Source organism: Ambystoma mexicanum, chromosome 9, assembly GCF_040938575.1.
Source record: "Ambystoma mexicanum isolate Mex_15411 chromosome 9, UKY_AmexF1_1, whole genome shotgun sequence".
NCBI lineage: Eukaryota > Metazoa > Chordata > Amphibia > Caudata > Ambystomatidae > Ambystoma > Ambystoma mexicanum.
In genome coordinates this window covers 1,087,994,597-1,088,013,913 of record NC_090931.1, presented here as the reverse complement: position 1 = coordinate 1,088,013,913, position 19,317 = coordinate 1,087,994,597, and the positions used below count along the sequence as shown (strand labels likewise).

Sequence of the window (19,317 nt, the reverse complement as noted above, 5' to 3'; positions counted from 1 at the left end):
CAACATCTGCATAGAGGCCCTGTTGAGTGTTTGTTTTACTAATCATTGTATCCATTTAGCTCATTGTGAGGGCAAACAGGAGTGCAGACAACTGGCACCCCTTTAGGGTCCTGTACAACACCAAGCATCGGTCATATTGACTACCGGAACCCCAACCGTTGTCCTCATGTACTGTAGCTGGATCGCATTGAGAAATAACCCTGGGAGCCCATATCTTTTCTACACTGGGAATAAATATGGTTGAGATACTCTTACGTCCCATCCCCTTTCGTATATACTGTATGGGCGTCCCTGCAAGGGGACGGGACCGGAGCCTTTTGCACTGCAAAATATGCACTTCCACTTTAACTTTAACTTTAGGCGCGTGTAGATGCAGAAGCAGATGTGACCTCGCACGCTAACCCCACCCTCTGCCTCCACATGTCAGTCCCTTTTTCAGTTCAACAGGAACGGATGCCTGCACTGCGCCAGCAAATGTTTTGCTATGCATTTCTCCCCAAATGCGTTTATTTTTTTTTATTTTTCGGATCAGTTTGCCTTGGCCTGCGGCTCCTCGGTTCCTCCAGCGTATGTCACGTTTATTGTGCTTCAGTAGGTGCGCCTCTTGTGAGAGTCTCTTTCTGGCATCAGATCCTCACACACTCTGCACCTCATTACACGGATGGCGGAGAACCATGGCGCTATCAGCGCCATGGTTCATGCCGGTAAAATACCGGCACCGCCATGGCGGAAAAGGGAATTACCGCCCCATTCCAAGGTTGGCGGGGCGGTAATTCCCCCTTCCACCATTGCCCTTCCCCATTCCCATTTTTGGCCCATAGGGCTCAATGGGAATGGGGAAGGCGCTAATTACGGTACCGCAAATTGCGGTACCGTAATTAGCTCCCTGGGTCCCTTTGCGGGTTGGTTTTTAACGCCTGCAAAAAGCAGGCGTTAAATCCCCCAACCCGCAAAGGGACCTCGTAGTAAGGCGGTAAGGATTTACCGGTACCAGTATTTTGCCGGTAAATCCTTACTGCCATCCGTGTAATGAAGCCCTCTGTCTTCAGTGCCTGGGGGCTGAACATGGGTGGCATTTGTGCATGGCCTGCAACGCCTTAACACTGAGGTAACCAAGAATAGGCTTGTCCAGTGGAGAGAAATCTTTTCCAGATTATACTATGACTAATGAACGTATATCTTATTTATTTGTGTGATATAACTAAAGCAAAATTTCAACTTTTCACAAAAAGCTTTAAAAGAAAAAAACAGGAAAAGAGGGAAAAAAAAGGAAACCACATAATTTCAAATGGGATTATGGGGCTCATTATGAGTCTGTTGGAGGTTCCGCTGTGGTGTCTGGCGGAATCACTGCATGCACTCACCATTGGCAGTAACAGTAATTCCGAATAGCCGAATTGAGTCCACAATGGTAATTCCGCCTGTATTCAGAAGATTTACTGTTACCACTGCTGGGATGTTTTGCAGTTTTGTGACCCATGCAGCTCCTCTGCATGGACCACCACCTGCTCTGCAAGCACACTGAGCTCCTGCTCCGTGAACCTCTGCTTGCGTTGCCGCATTTCTGGCACCTTTCCCTTGCCTTTGGACATGTTTTTTGTTTCTTCTGGGGGTGATTTAGAGCGGATTAAGTTTTTAAAGATGCCCTCTGGAGTACTTCCTGTTTGCATCATAGCGACTTCCAGTTCGGCAGTAATTCCTCTGGCGGAATTACCATTTGATAATTCTGTCAATATATGGGTAACAGTAATTCTGCCGAAAATTGGCAGAATTACCGTTGGGGTCCTGTTCTTTGGCAGTAATTCCGCAGGCGCATTTACCATTACCACTGATAGGTGTTGCGCGCCCCCACCTACTCATGATTCGGTGAGATTCCGCTGGGATGCTCAGAGATAATGCTAATTTCACCAGCCGGAATTACTACCATTCTTACCGCCAAACTCGTCATGAGGGCCTTGTATTTTTGAAATATTTAAATGAACGCTGTCTGATTACTAGAGCCCGTTTTAATATACTTTCTTTGAAGACTGTTACGGCTAAATTGGCTTCATATCCCCAAGACAATGTTGTTTGTGACCTGTGTAATGATGGCCCGGAAGATCTACTACATTTGATCTTTTTTGTCCAGCATACGATCATGTCTGTAAACACACTTTAATTCCTTTATTACCCAATCTTAGTTTTAACCAGTGCAGATCTGCAATGCACTTTATCCTGTTAGCTGACACTCCCCTGATCTCATGGACATTACTCTATTTGCAAACGCAGTAGCTGTCAGAAAAAAGTGTTTGATGATCACCTACTTGTGTTCTGTGGCACCCTACAAACGCTGGTTCACCTGTGTTTTATAGTTATTAACTTGCTATAATGATTAGTCCTCAAATTTGTATATAATGTATTGTTGTCTTTGGTTATTTTATGACACTGTATCATGTCTTGTATTATGTATGTATATTGTTATTTGATTTTGCAGTATTTTTATAATTCTCATTATATCAGACATTACACAATCCATTATAACACTCAAATTCATATATTACACATTAGATTCAAGTTTCTTAATATACTTTACAAAAACAATTATCAAAGAAATGGGTTTCGATCTTAAAATACACAACCAAAAATCGGATCTAATTATAAAGATAACGTCCTGTACAAAATGTGAAAAATAGGTTTCTCTCAAACTCTGTACATTTTATGGACAGATGTTCTAGCGACGCAGTAACATTATCTTATTTACAAAAACGACAAGACATCAGGGCTACTGGGAATTTGTTTCTTATGGTCATGATGTCCTTATTGAGATATAGATTAAATCTAAGTCTCAAGAAGTCATTTCACCAGGTTATCCAGAAAATGTCCTTAGGTATTCTGGCAGGTGTGAGAAACCTGAGGGTACTCTCACATCTTCTCCCCAGGGATCTTCTGTTCGTGTGGCCAGGGGAGGGCCTTCACTTTTGGATCCCGACCGTGGGGGTGGACAAGCGAGACATGTCACCCCCCCTTTCCTAACACTGACATATCTGACCCCTGCTCAGCCTTTAGGGGTTATATGCAATCCCAACCCATAACTCCCCATTCATCCTTATCTGGTGCTGAGACGAAGAAGAAGGGACTAGGAGTAATACACCCTTCCTATGGGAAACACCATTATAGTACTGACACAAAAAAGAAGAAACAGTAATGCACACTTCCTATATAGAACACCACTATAGTACTGGGACGAAGGAGAGGAGTATGCATACAGTTACTACTGAAAGTCAGGCATGTCCCAATATTTGGACTGATTATAGTCGGGCAATACCAATTGACAATACACCTGAAACCTTTTAACAAGACTCAGGTGTATGAAAGGTGGAACCCAAATCAATACTAAGAGAGAGAGCTGCCTGGGTGCAGGGGGAGCGAGCTGCCTGGGTGCAGGGGTGGGAGCAGCTTTGGTGCAGGAAGAGAGAGTGGCCTTGGTGCAGGAAGAGAGCTGGAGGTTGGGAGACTTGCCACTATCCCAGAGGACCCACAAGACCAGAAGCGAGCGAGTCGCATGGTGTGTGCAGGACCGGGATCCCATTGCAGTGAAGGACGACAGCGGGAGCTGTCAAATAAAGAAAAGCAAAAGGCTGCATACCTCAGCTGCTCCGGTCGTCGGCATGTGCAGAGAAGTGCCCGCCGAGGAAAAGTGAAAGCGGTCTGCCTGGCTGCTGGCCAGTAGATGAGAGGGAGCGGCAGGGACCACCACCGTGGAACGGGAAGAGCCGGTGAGGGTCAGAGGACTCAAAAGTGCCGGGGCGCTTCCAGGTAACTGCAGGCAAGTAGCGATTCACAGAATTGAATACAATTACTCAATCTTGACTATCGAACTGAACGAAAAGCTTTGATTACCGAACAAAACAAAACAATCAAATCTAATGAAAGGCACTGTCTGAATGCAATTACTCAATCTTGAATACCAAACTGAACGAAAAGCACTACTTGAATGCAATTGCTTAATCTTGAATACCGAACTGAATGAACAATACTGTTTGAACGCAATTGCCCAGACTTAAATACAGAACTGAATGAGAAGTGCAGTGTGAATGAAAATATGCAATATTAAATATCGAGCATGAGAGAAAATATTGTTTGAAGTAAAACTAAGGCATATTAAATACTGACATATTAAACACTGAACCAACATTGGTAAACCAAACTGACAAGGAGTGTCAGACTGAGCGAAAGCAAGATTGTATACATAACTAAAACAAAGAGGTTAAGAAACCAATGTGGAGAGTACTTGCAAAAGACTGATGTTTAAGAGTGTAACCTATGGTTGCGCAACCTGTGATGGGTGGACCGTATGGTCTGACAATCGCACCTGTACCTGAAAATTCCCCATTGTGACGTTCACCTACAGTGCAAATCAAGTCGAGGAGAAGCACAGGGCTCCTAGTTGCGTGACCGGTGATGGGCAGACCGTGTGGTCCGACAACTGCGCCGAGACCAGGGGGCCCTACATGGTGAGAATCCTGAGACTTTGTGGCAAGTCAATTGAATACTACAGTGCAATCTTGTGGAAGGGAATCCTGAGAACTTTAAGAACTGAGAAATGCTGTCTTGGGGAAGGGAGCCTCAAGATCCTCTTTTTTTGAACTGTGCTAAATTGAGCTTGAGGAAAGGAAACTCAAGATTTGACAGAATATTGGCTAGACCAACAGCTATTGGAACTATATTAAGCCTGAAGTATAAGGCCCGAGAAGAACTTGAGCTGAGAGCAGCTAAAACTTTGTTTTAGCACTCTTTTGGTTAAGAGAAATCCCACATTTGGTTTACGTATAGATGTGAGGTCGGGAATAGGTTTTGGGACACAGGCATAACTTTGATTCGGACTTACAGACTCAGACTTTCCTTAGTTTTCTTTAGGATATAGAAATCCACACATTAGTTATAGGGCAAATTAGGCTTTACACCATCCTGACATTTCAATAAAGCTTGCTGAAACTTGAGATCTGTTGTCTATGTCGTCTCTCTTGATAGTATGCCTGTCCCACATAGGTAGATCTTCTCCTCTCCCAACATTTCTGATAAAAAAATCATTTATACTTGGATATACTGTCTTTTGTTGTACACCAATTAAGGGCCCAAAGTAACCTTTTTTTTATTAAGACTGGATTATTAATTAAAACTTTGTATGTTGAGTTGATCTCTCTTAATATATCCTCACATTCAAAAGCCCACTCTTTAATTTCCCTTGAGGTCTGTTCATTCATGAACCACTTCAGTCTTGGAAAGTCAGATTTTTCAGGTGGAATACGAATTTTATGAAAAAGAGCAAACATTTCCCATGTAATCTGAACTTCAAGAGGATAGGCCAAGCTCATACCCTATAATAGATGCAGACACACCAGTGCCAAAACGTCCTGACAGATCCGACCTTCAAAATAGGTCAGTCTGGTTAGAACTCCATAAGGAATACATTCTGCTCCATATCACAAATACAGAACAATTTTCAACTTGTAAAACTTCCAAAAAGGAATCGAAGAAAATGTGCTGAATTTTGAACTAATCAGTTTCATTTGAGCAGTAAATGCAGTTATCTTTAATTTGCAAGCATTTTTAGTAACCTCACACAAGTAGATTTGTTAAAAATGTTATAGCCCAGATAAGTGAAACAGTTAACAATCTCAGGTTTGGAAGAATTTAATTTCCCTCGAAAAAGTAGATCCTTCATTTTCGATGAAACCCACCATGGCATTGTTTTTTTGTGTATTTATTTAGATGCCATTTGCGGCCATGTAGTCGTTGAAGGCTTCAGGAAGTCTTTGGCGGCCAATGTGTGTCCGGTCAAATTAAATCTTCTACATACGCTAACCATGTCACCGGTGCAGATGCCAATTTAGGAGGGAAGTTGTGAACTTTTATTAGATCTGCGATATAAAGGTCGAAAAGTGCTAAGGAGTCACAATATATAATGAATTTATATAAAAACATATTTTCCTAAATTCTTGCATTCTAAACCATTGAGTGAAAGAAGTTTGATTTTTTTTTCTTAATAAAAACAGAGCTGTAGTTGTTCCTTCAGTGAAATATGAGTTACTCTGTTCTTTCTTGCACTGTTTGCTCCGGGTCTTTGTTTGTGCATCCCATCTACATCCCCATTGACTGATAAGTCCAATATCTTCACAGACATTCCAATGTCAAATTACTTGTATTTTATAGTAATGCTGTAAATGTTATGGTTTTAAAAAAAAACGACTATGTTTGAAACAAGTCTGTTACGGAAGTGGTTTAAATACAAATAAACTTCCTATCTGACTGTTTTCATTGATTTAAGAGGAGGATAGTTTCCAATCTGTTGGCAGCCTCTGCTTTTTTCTATTTGTAGTCTTAAAGTAATTTCTTTTTTTTCAGTACAACCTTGTCAAAGAAGCACTGCATGAGCGTGCCAACCTCCTTGAAATCGCTCCCCATTTGTCTGCTCCTCTGCCTATAATGCTGCCTGTATACAAGTAAGAAACTGCTTCAAGTTTATAGAAGTGTCTATTGTCAATGTTTTAGTGGATGTGGGTGTGAGAGTATTTACACCATGCACTTTTAGATCTGCCATAAAGATGCAGATTGTTTTGACAGTGCATTACTTATATCATGTTAAATACAGAGAGAGACATACCAACTGCAATGCAATTTGGTTAAAGTGTACACAAATGGTCCTTTGTCTTTATGCAGCATAAGAACAATGTTGTATGTATTTTTAAAATAATTTGTCAAAATGTACTTTTTACTTGCAAGCAGTCTTGTTGGTGTTGCCCAGTGTGACAAGTAGATATTTTAGAAACTGGTTTGGAGGCTATGGATATGGAGGTGATTAACAAAGCAAAGTGCACCAACATGTGATCCTTCATTAGAACTCTTGCAGTGATGTCTTGGAGCATCCCAGCCAAACAGAGTGTTAGGCAGAAACCTGTGCAGTTCCCTCTGGGACCACTGCAAAAGATTTAGAACTACAGGTGTTTGGCAGTAAACCCACTTGGTAGCAGTCTGTACCACACAGATTCACTTGGTAGCTGTGGCTGAGCAGTCAGACTTCCCTCAAGATGAGTTAGGCAGTATACAGAGTATTCACAATAGGTCAAGAGAACACAGTAGAATAAGCAAACACTGACCAGGGCTTGGTGTAAAAGAGATATATTTATTTATTTAAAACCACATCTAGAAAAACACACAGGCACTAATAGTAAGCAATTCCAAAACACGGTCACTAAAAGATATACACTCCCTTAAAAGAATATTAGACAAGTCTTAAGTAAAGCCCCACTTATTTTCAGACAGCGGTGAGCGCTTAACATAGATGGCACTCTAATAATTCGTTTTTAAAAAAGGGAGAGAAAAGCAGAGGATACATTGAAACAGATCCCAACACTTTTTCATGAACACACAAGAGGAAAAGGCAAAGTAACACCGTGGATTCAGAGCCAATAGGCTGGATCCGCTTTAAGAGGATCAAAACGAAATGTGCCCAAGGTCACACGGATGCAGTGCACAAACGTCTCGTAACGGTTCAAAAAAGGAGTTGGACCAAGAAAGGGACCAGTTAGAGGGTCAAGGCGGCCAGCCCAGTCCAGAAGGTTATGGAGTTATTATTACCTTGTTGCAATCTTTAGAAAGGGACGCCTGGCGGACATGGTACCTTAAAGTGGTGAGAATACTCCAGCAGGGGCAGTTGTTCCTGGCAGCGGGTGCAAGTCGGTGCTTCGTCCGGGGGAAGAGAGGATCTGGTCGTGGAGGAAGACAGGAGTCCGTTGCACAGCCAGGGAAGAAACCAGCCGCAGAGTTTCTCAGGTACAAAGAGCGGTCCGGTGATTCGCGGTTCAGTGGTGAGTGGCTATCCGGCTGCCGGGGTGCTTGGCACGGGCAGTTCGACCACAAACCGGGCTGGGGTGCGAAGAAAGAAAGGTAAACTGGTTGTGCCCACCAGTCAGGGGAAGAAGCCTCTCCAGCCGGGAGATCTCCTCTGTCGTCAGGAAGTGGTGAGTCGGTTCCGCAGGGCTCCACCGGTGGTGTCGTCGTGTTAGGTCGGCTCAGCTTCTCCCTCGTCGGATTCTCAGGTCCTGTGACGACTTCTGAAGTTCCAGTCCCCAAAGCCCTGCTTTTATGCAGAAAACCCCCATTCACTCAGCCTAGCTGTCACTCAAACATGCTAAGTGGTGAGCCGGCCGGCTCACCACGTGGGCCAATCACACAAGAGTGCGACTTGAGTCACCAAGGTAACTCAGTCCAGGGTGCCTAAACCCCATCCCACACCCCCTGTGGTACCCAGACAGAGTGGCACCACTTTTGGAGGCTTCTTTGGAGAAGCCCGCCAAAAGGTGGAACAAAGGGCTCAACTTGGGTTGGAGTGACAGAAGAGAACACAAACGCCGTTTTAGAATCGAGTCTTGGCAAAAAATACCAACCGGAGAATTAATATTAATTAAATAAACCAGCGGTATGTTCGAGGCTATGAGAATTAAATAATTAAAGTTGGTAGCCTCGAACAATGGGAAAATCCCATAGGAAAATATTTGCGGTCGAATATAAAAAGTAGTTTCCACTGCCACCAGCCAAAACTCGATCAGGGGGGACGGAGGCGTGCCCCCTCGACTAACAGACCCCGGGGCAATCGAATTGCCCCGACCAGTACGTCCACAATATGATGGTTTGTACTGGTTTCTGTTAATAATTTGGGACTAGTAAAGCCAATGGTGACTTTACATGCCCTGGGAGACAATAGTCAGTCCCAGGGTATGGAGTCTATGGTGGGGTGTCACTATGACACCCCTGTGTTACTGCACGGAGGGTGCTGTGTGACACACACAAGAAAAACACCCTTGTGACCCTATGGAGTAAAGGACCCCATAGCCCATAAAACACATTACCAGTCAAAGGAATACCATTAATCATGTCAAAGAGTGGGAGAAAAAGAGTCTCACTCTTGGCAGGAGAAAAAAAGAAAACTCCAGCAATCCAGCAAAGCTGCTGGGGGACTCACTAGGTTAGGAAATTCAGTCTAAAGAGAGAATTCTCCCTAACACAGAGGGCTCACCCATTGACTGCCCATGACAATGCAAATCTCTGTGGCCATTCCCAAGCAGTTCCCGCCCCTCCCCGCCCAAAACACCTCCTCATGGGAACTCTTTGAGCCTTATCACATTATGCTCTCAAAGTGCCTGCTAGTGTTTTTTCAAAGCAGTCTTTTGAGAGTTAATGCCCTTAGCTCTTAGTACTTCTTAGATTGTTTGAACTAGCCTCTCTGTGATGAACAGAAAGAATGAAGTGGCTCTTTTCATAGGTTTTTTTCTGTATTGTCTTTTATCAGCACAGTCCACCTTCAGAATCAAAGTAGGACAAGAATGCATCGTATTGAACCAGTGTGTCTCTTAGGAGCAGCATTTAACTTTAACACAAACCACTCCTTTTTTACATCATGTACATGCGCCAAACAAGTGTGTTCCTAAACCGTTGCTGCTTATGCTTTCTCTTCAACTTCAATTGCATCCGTGTACTTGCCATTAACGTGCACAATTGCAAATTTCACAATGCCTTTGGTTGAATTGAAAAATTAAATGCAGTTATCGTAAACAAGAGGTGAAGAACTGCGATCCATCAGGCGAGGATTACAGTACTGAAGAGTGAACGTTTTTATTTAATTCCTATCCTGTTCCACGTTTGTTTGATATTCTAGGTTGAAAATAACAGAGCTGCTTCTAGGATTTGCGAGGGCCTGTGTGGCAAAAAACATGCAGAGCCACCTAACATATATGTACTGACATTACTATAAGAGACAACACATAAAAAGTGTTGCAGGCATGAATCTTCAATTTTCGAGGGATAATGAAAAGCTACATTACAAAAAGTTGCCTTGAGAAAGCTAAGAAACAAATGAGCATAGTGATGAAATGTATTGTGGCATTTGTATAGCGTCTTTTCCCATTGATATGGCCATAAAGCGCTGTAGGTGTACTCCCTCGGGGGACCAAATACTGTGGTATGGGAGATTCGTCAGAGTAGTTTAGAATGCCTGTGTGCATTTTAGCCAATACGAAGGTATGTAGGAGTGGCCAAGTCCCTGCTAGATATCCATGTCGAGCTGGCTTATGGATGGGTGCTGTGTGGTTGTCGGGAGAGTATGCGAGTGCAGGAGGCTGATTGTGTCCAGCTAGACCAAATTTTTGTCATGGGGCATAGTTGCATTCTAATGGCAGAGGTGTTGTGCAATGTGTCTTAGTGAAGCGTATAATTGCAGATGCGTGCAGGTGGCTGGCCGTGCCTGCGTCTATCTTCCATCGATACATACCCATGTGTCCCAGCTGGTTTCTAGTTTCATTGACGTGGCGCGGATCATGTCCTGCGGTCTGCTGGAGTCTATTCTCTGTGTCACTCAGTACGTTCTTTGAGGGACTCATTGCTGTCTGACAGGGGTTAAGATAACCTGTGGGGCAGAATGGGTTTGTTAGGATGGGTGGGGGGGGGGTTGGGAAGCCAGGTCTTGAGGGCCTTCTGGAAGGGAAGCCGGGCCTCTAGGCAGCGGTTGCTAAGGGGAATTGCAAAACATATTGTGGGAGCTTGGGTGGAGAAGGAGGATCCCCCTATTATGATGTGCAACATATGGATGGCCACTACTATTATACATTGAACAGTACTATAAATGAGGCTTTTTTTTATAACATGCTATGTGAACTAAATCACTTCTAGGGACTTATAATGTGGGCAGATAAGGCACAGTGAAATAAAGTGATTTGCCCAGGTTTAGTTAAATGTGAAGCTGAGATTTACAGCAAAGTCTGCAACTTAGGCACTTCGGCAGTTGACCACATTTATTCCCAGTACTAGTCTGTAGAAATATGTGTTTTGCTTTCAAGAATATTATGTGCTATAGAAATCACTTGCAAAGTACACTAATCAAACTGACACATGTATACATCCTTATATGCATTTTTAAAGCAAAACATAGTTAGATTGTAGTTACATTTTCCACATCTTAAATGAAATCCTAAAAGTACCATAATACAAAGCATGACCCTATATAATTTCTTTTGTGGTTTGCAAGCATACTTTAAAGACATAGACACACCTAAAAATATTATTTAATAAAATGACCTGCTTAAACTCATTGTTTGGAATACAGGAGGCGTGTCCCCTACAATGGTAGGAACTGGGGAGGATGAATAATATACAGGTAGAGATGTACCTACCATTAGTTAGTTACAAAATCATTTAGTAATTTCTTTATACAAATTGAATTTGTTTATTTCAGAATCTTGTTCAAAGAAGTTGAGATTTATTTGGTGACATGTTATTTGTCTTGATTCAATAAAGTGTTTTAATTAGTTTGAACATTGGTCCAAATTCTCATTGTGCATGATTTCTACACAATATTGTAACATGAATCAACGTATGTTTGCATACCAACAGTATTACAAATGTTCTAGAGCAAAAGGCTGTAGAGGAAGTACTAGACCCCACGCCCTAATTGAATACAGAAAACCTAATAGGTTGAGCAATGGTTCCAGCATTGTAAAAACCAAAATTTGTGTTTTAAGGCGACTTATATTTTTTGGTGTCAGAATGTCCCAGGCGGTGGAGGGCATCTCAGGTATTACACATACATCACGAATATCTAAAAATATAGTCTGAGAACTGGACAGAAATTGAGTTATGCACAAAAGTAAAATAACAAACTCGCCATTTGGTAGCTGCACAGAAAATTCAGGCTGAACAGGCTCAGGTAGAATCTAAGATGGATGCCAGGAAACAAAATGGCTTCTGACCAGATGTTAAAATAAATGACTCATTGTGAATCCAGTATGTTCTTTGGCAGTAGTTCACTGTAGACAATTATGTGGTGGGATATATTTAGAATTTCTTGGCAGGCAACTCTGACAGTGATGGGTCATGGAGCCAGCTAAACGCCTGGGAAACTACCAATTAGACAGAACAGCTGCTTAAACTAGCAACAAATGTGCTGAGTTCATGACGTTTCCCACAGTATCGCCTGCCAAGTGAAGTTGGGAGGTCTGGACAATCAGATAAGAGTTGTTCTTTGGCAGGCGATGAAGGAATTAAAATGAAGGCCGGTAAGATCTCACACAAATTTAATTGGCCTATGTGTCAGTCAAATGAGGCTTGCCAAGAGAGGTCATGTGGGCTTTATGAGTGGCAGTAAAGCCAACCAATAATACAATAAATGATGGTTTGTTTTTAGTTGCAGGAACCAAGCAAAATGTATTGTACAATAAAATGCAATGTTACATCAGCCTGAAAAAGGTATAAAAGGCAGTTGATTCAAGAGCTAAGTGCTGCAATTTCTGATGTCTTAGAAAGTGTAATAGAGATGACTTTTGAACCAGCCCAGGCATCCATCTGCCTCCTTGTCCCGTGTCCTGTCTCTGCTGCCTGATGCACAGATGTCAAGTGCCCAGGGAGGGCATTGGCCCTCCAGTTCACGGCCGGTGTGAGTAACATAGTGTATACATTATTTCAAAGAACAACCACACAAAGAGAGTGACGCAAATTATCTAATAAATCGCAAAGTTAGTTTTGCGAGTAGTCCAGGGTCGACGCAGAGTGGCTGCATTTCAGCGTGAATAAATTAACTGCCTTTGTCAGGACAGAACCCCCTGGTGGACGGATAAAGAATCAAAATATAAGTATACTAGACTAGTATCTAGTGTGTGGGAATAGCACCTAATCTAAACCGATGCATCCATAATTCAGCCATTATTCTAAAACTCACCAAACCTTTTTACATCCAAATGAACGGTCCACAGTAGGTGGACCATTCTTCAGCAAAGGTTAGCAAGGGTCAGCAAGGGTTATTTAAACAATTGTTACTTACTAGGCTATCTTTTCCAAAATATAACCCACATACAAAGCTTGTCAGGCCAACGAGTCAGCACCATCTAGGAAGCAGGAAAATAGATAAAAGAAAAGCAAGGAAAGTTACATACCTCCGGTAGTGAGGAATGCTGCATAGAAATTAAATAAGATTGTTGACAAAACAGTCTGGAAGGGTAGAGAAGTAAATCCCTCTTATGATGGTGGCCAGGTCTGTAGTGGAAGAATACAAATTGAGGCTTAATGTTGGGGGACAATAAGGGATTGCATCTCTGTGTTAAAGAGAGCAAAATCTAGTCAGCCAAGATCTAGTCAGCCAATATAGGGCTGATTACGATTACCGGGGCCTGTTAGATGAAAGGAACATGCAGGAGTTTTGTGCGCTCAGGAGGCAGGGACCGAATTCCCGCAGACATCCAGTTTACATACACAAACACTCCAAGACATTTGTGACGTCACTGTGTCATGTGAAACAGAGATGTCGCATCATTGGTACAGAAGCAGGCTGTCCTGCATTGTGCCTGCACTCAACATTATTTCTAACATTCCAACAGAATCCATTGTCTATTCTTATTTAACAAAAGCCACAGTGATTGGCACGGTACATTACTGGAAGTTACATATGCTATTAAGACATCTAGTCATGACTTTAATTTTTGTTTTTCAGAGCTGCAACATCCTTAGTGCAGAGGCAGGTTGTCCTGCACTGTGCCCGCACTAGAGATCATCATTTACAATTGAACAAAGTTCATTCTGTGTTCTTATTTTACATAAACCATCATGTATGACTGTAATTGTCAGCACGGTACATTATTAAAAGTTACGAATACTATAAAGACATCTAGTCATTGTTCATTTACGACTCAGGCACTCTCCCCGAGCAGCTCCCATGCAGGCTACACTTCACGCTGCCATGGGCAACAATGTAAACAGTGATTCCAACATTACACTGGCAGCAAAGCAGACTTTGTCACGGGTAACCGAGGTACAGCAGAAACGAACCAGCGGCCACCTACTTGAGTGTGGCTTTGATGATAATTAAATTGTTATTACATACAGTTGTGTTTAAACGTTACATGCATTATACGCAGGCGGTGAGACTTTGGTACATAGCAAAGCAGGTTACCTTGATTAAAGTATCAGTGCAGCATGCTGTAAGGAAGGCATGGTATAAATTAGTGAAGAGAGACACAAGTGATCACAGTTCAAGGGTGTTTATTGAACTTTCAATGGGTTGGTTGAACACCTATCTAACCCTAAATCTAAAGATGGGAGTAAGCTACGATCATCGAATAATAACGCAGTCCTAGTGGAGTCTCTGTCAAAATAAAAGGGCCTATATTAATAAACCTTTTGCCAATGCTTACTTCTAAATACAAATGGTGTGGGACAACAATGTATGCAAAAAGAAAAGGGTTTAAGAAATGACATGTCAGGATAGTGGAGCAGTTGGCTTCCCTTGAGCATGGAACCAAGGCAGCACACTCAAGCTTTGTACACACTCTTGCTACTCTGTGTTAGGAAAGATTCCCATTTTATATGAAGTTTTCCCTTCAGTTGTGTACCCCCCAATTTTGTTCTGCTGTTAAACACCATAGTCTGACTTTACCAGTGGAGCACAGCCTTCAGCTTCACTCTCCTGGGCTTTTTGCTCCCTTTATTCTGGGGAAAGTGACATGCCCTTAAAGGCAGTCAGTACTGGGACACTTTGTTTCCCTTAGTTCTTGTCAATGTTGAAACTTTTCTGCAACATGTTGCAAGTGCACAATGTACCTTACAATACAGTGCACTTGGGTCTTGTAGTCATTTCAAAATGCCCTAGATACTCTTGAAGGATTTATTAGGTAAAGTGCAGATGTGCCTTGGACAGAGCTGGTGGCAGCTTATCTTTTCTCATAATTTCAACCATTTCCTGCCAGCTAAACAGAGTTTACTGCGTTTGGCACGAATAAGTGGCCTGGCTCCAAAATGGCCATGCCATGAGGTTCTTTGTCTTATTCTTTGGCCATGTTGCCTCTTCACCTTCCCCAGGTCGAGCCGACCCGCGTCAGTCCTTATTTGGCCATGCATTCTCCCGCGAAACGCCAATCTTTCATGGGCCTCTGCATGCCTTGTGTGTGTGCTTCTAGGATGTGGGCTGGACTGTCTGGTTCCAATACACATCCTGGGTGCCAGAGAGTCTGGTGTGTTGTGAATGCCTGGGATCACCGTGGTCTATGATTGTTATATCTCACTACAGGCGCTGGTCTTGGTGGCGCCGTGGTAGACTTCATTATGCTTTGTCACTTGTCCATCCTAAAATGGCAATCTGGGTGTCCCATTCCGGTGGTGCTCAGCGAGCTGTTCCTGCCGATGCAGTGTTTCCATATTCATGCGGTCAAGTGACAGGATATAGGCTGTTTGATAATGAACTCCCTTGCGTCACTACTCCAAAGCAGGACGCTTAGTAAGATCATCTCCTAAAAAATCCTTTGACCCATTACTTGTCTTTTGCTTGTTAATTCCATTTGTTTCCTTAGATCTGTCCCTCTCGCAGACTCGCCCGCACTGCACTTCTTGGCCCAGACACAGCACACCACGGCTAGAATTCCTTCCTCGTTGTATGCGGAATTCAAAGCCCGACCGCTACTTTCTTTAGTTCCTTTCATCCATGAATATACGGTAGGAACTTCGTTTCACATCTTTGTCATCCACACATTTGTATTCTGTTCGGTAGTCATTATATTCATTTATTCACAGTTATCTTAGAACTTGAGCTCTGACTCACCGGAATACTCCCTGCTTACTGACCTGTTTCACGAACGGCAGGATTCTCTTCCTTCGGCTGCCTTCTTTACCAGGTAGGTTACAAGGGAAAGATGTAGGGCTTGTTCTCCCATTATTGAGATATATATTCATTCTTGTTGTTTTCAAATCATAGAAGGCATCAGATACCCAATACACCATCCAGGGAAACACCCATCTCAAATATAGGTGTGGGCTGTAATCTTCATCTATTCCTCTAAGCTCTCTTTTCTGATTAAATACTCGCCCATTTTCTTATATCTGTCAGACTTCCTCCGGTGAAGAAGTGTCGCCCAGAATATTTCGGTCCAGCTTTCAGAAGATTGAATAGCCACTGTTGACCTTCGCACTCTATCCTGTACAGGGTTTTCTACCCCAGAGGGTTTCCCTGAGTATTTTGCCCCTTTCTGTTTCTTGTTAATCTAGGCAGAGGGTCGTAAAGTTCTCAGGGGGGGTTTTCCCGTCGACAAGACACTGCCATCTGGCCTGGTTAGTGGTTATCTGCTTCATTGTATCGTGCTATGACAGATAGCGACGCCTACACAGCAGACACCATGGATCAGCAGATTCAGCAGCTCATGGCAGCTATGCAGTCCTTGTCACACGAGATCCAGAACCTGATTTGCATATGGTTTTTCCCCTTCTGTAATGGCTTGGCAGGCGAAGAACGATGGTCTGGAAGCTTGCCCAGAGCAACGCCAGTGGTTAAGATTCAGTCCAAACCTTCCAGCCATCACCTCTTTGTTTTTGCTTCAGAAGTTTGAATAGCCACTGTTGACCTTCGCACTCTATCCTGTACAGGGTTGTCTACCCCAGAGGGTTTCCCTGAGTATTTTGCCCCTCTCTGTTTCTTGTAATCTAGGCAGAGGGTCGTAAAGTTCTCAGGGGGGGTTTTCCCGTCGACAAGACACTGCCATCTGGCCAGCTTAGTGGTTATCTGCTTCATTGTATCGTGCTATGACAGATAGCGACACCTATACAGCGGACATCATGGATCAGCAGATTCAGCAGCTCATGGCAGCTATGCAGTCCTTGTCACACGAGATCCAGAACCTCAAGCAGGAAAATGCTCACCTGCGTCAACAGGTATGACAGCAGTCCACACAAACTCGAGGAGTTTTTGGAAACCTGTACAGTACAATTCACATTCAAACCTCATTACTTTCCCACAGACAAAGACAAAGTGGGGTTTCGGTCTCGCATCTGGCTGGAGCAACCCTGGCTTGGGCAACTCCATTGGCGACCAAGGAGAACCCAATCCTAGATTCATACCCTGCATTTGTAAAAAGTCTCAAGTCCATGTTTTGCAGGCAAGAGATTTTGATCACCTCACAGGAAAGACTTCTTGATCTCAGACAGGGAACACATGATCTGTGTCAATGTCATTTTTGCACCAAGGTGTCAAACCAGGAATTTGTGAGAATAAGGGGGAAAACTGCCTCAGCACATTTTTCACCTCCTCTTGTTGACCAGACGTCAGGTGAGGGGCCACTTTTGACACCCTCAATGGAGCTATCTGAAGGACTGCCCTGAAACAGGTCAGAAAGAGGTTCTGACTCCTCCTCCTCAACATCTGAAGCCAGCAGCATTGCAGCGATTTCAACTCTTGGGATGAAAGCCTTCAGTCTATTCACATGGAAATCCTTTGGAGCCTGTCCAGCCCTTCCAAGGTCCACTAAATAGCTGACCTTACCCAGTGAATCCGCCACTGTGTAAGGGCCTGACCATTTGTCCTGTAACGCTCTAGGCCTTATAGGATTCATGATCAGGACTTGCTGACCTGGTGTGAAATTGATGAGAGCAGCTTTCTGGTCATACCAATGTTTCACCAGTGTTTGTCCTGCCTTCACTTTCTCCCTATCCAGACCCAAATGGAGTACCATCCTCTTTCTGAGCCCTAGCACATAACCTACATTTGTAGTGAAAGGGGGAGTGGGCATCTCCCATCCCGCTTTGACTATTGCTAAGTGTCCCCTCACAGGGTGACCAAACAGAAACTCGAAGGGGCTGAAGCCAACACCCTGCTGAGGTACTTCCCTGTAGGCAAACAGTAAGCATGTTAATAGAAGATCCCATTTTCTCCTTTGGGGCTCTTTCAGAGCCCCAATCATGCTCTTTAAGGTTCGGTTAAACCTTTCTACAAGACCATTGGTTTGTGGGTGATATGCGAATGAAAATGTATAGTTGACATCACATTCCTTCCACATGGCCTGCATATACTTTGACATATAGTTGCTGCCCCTATCAGACACAACTTCTTTAGGGAAGCCAACCCTGGTAAATATGCCAAGTAAAGCTTTTGCAACTGACTTGGCAGTCACAGCCTTCCATGGGATGGCCTCAAACAAACGCTTCCTGAATTTGGACCTCTGAATTTAGTTCTTGGTTATGATACATGATTTTGGTTATTGGGTTATACTTTTTCTGACTTATTTTTGTGTTTACCGAAATGCGATGTGAAGTTTTATGAAATGACTGTTGTATGGCTTGCTGTAAATTGTACTAAATTCTATTGTAAACTATTCTCGGCACCTTCATCATACTCTGCAAGCAAGCCTTCTCGGAAGTGTCCCTGGGCCAACCAGTGGGCTGACCAGCTTGTGCAGGACCTTTGCCCTGATACCGCTGTCGTTTCGAGGAGGCCCTTAGAACTTGATACATAGCTAGGTCTTTGTTCACAGCACTCACCCCGAATTTCGTATACTTGACGTTCTCATGTCTAGATTAAAGAGAGAGAGCCTGATCCGGAGTGAAGGCGGTTACCGTGCCGCTCACCCATGGTGACGAACTTTGCAGGTGCACTGCTACGGTGCCTCTCTTGCCCCTGAAGCCTGCTACAGTGAAACTTTCCTGATCCATCCACCAGGAGCAGAGAAATCGTCACTGTCCCATTTGGGAATCAACACTGTAACTTCTGCGGCTCTCAGCGACGAATTGCTGCATTTGAACCTGCAACCGAATTGGACTCGATTGCCTAAATTTGGTCTGGAGTGTCCTGGGGGTCGGTGAGTGCTGGTAACGCTTACCGGTGGTCCCTAGCGCATCCAACCCTTTTTACACACGAGTGGCCCCTGAGGGCCTTTCTCCTTTTCACAGGTATTCCCAACTCTTGGAACCTGCTCTGCCCTGTTGGGGAGATCTGTCACGCTCACCTGATTCCGACGGAGGCGCAGGTCTGGCTTCGAGTGCTGATGCTTCTTCAATGGTGAAGCGCAGGACTCTGATGATGGACAGGAAGGGCCCCTCTACTCAGGCTTTTCTGGCTCGCAGGAATATTCCCCTTAGGGTCTGGAAGGATGAGTTCTCCATCCTGCTTCTGATGCAGGGGCGCGTTGAAACCCGGTTACTTCACTGGATTGAGGTTTGATGGGAGTTCAAAATAAGCTTGACTATTCAGGTGAGGCGCTGTAAGAGTTCTGTTGCAAGTTCAAAAGTTCAAGCTTAATAATAATGTTCATTGTCTTATTGCAGCAAGCGCTAATGCTTATGTCTTTTTCCCCTTAGGGACCGGGGTTCGGGGTTCGGAATGCCGGAGATATGGCGCCGACCCGAAGTGTAAGTTCTGGATGAGCGTTCAGGTAATGTCTTTGCATTCGCTCATTCAATGTCTTTGTCTTTTTTCCCCATTGGGGCCGGGGTCCGGAATGCCAGGAAGTGGCAGGACCCGAAATGAAATGGGAATGACCC

General features: G+C 43.7%; 1 protein-coding gene across 11 annotated transcripts in view; it reads left to right on the top strand.

Moving 5' to 3' along the window:
• GPD2 (glycerol-3-phosphate dehydrogenase 2) overlaps positions 1-19,317 on the top strand; it is a 2,458,594-nt gene that overhangs the window by 1,125,647 nt on the left and 1,313,630 nt on the right. For all 11 annotated transcript variants that reach the window (XM_069616409.1, XM_069616412.1, XM_069616410.1 and 8 more), the window contains one exon: positions 6,385-6,482. In XM_069616409.1, coding sequence (XP_069472510.1) covers positions 6,385-6,482 — 98 coding nt within the window. The remainder of the gene's footprint in view (positions 1-6,384; positions 6,483-19,317) is intronic.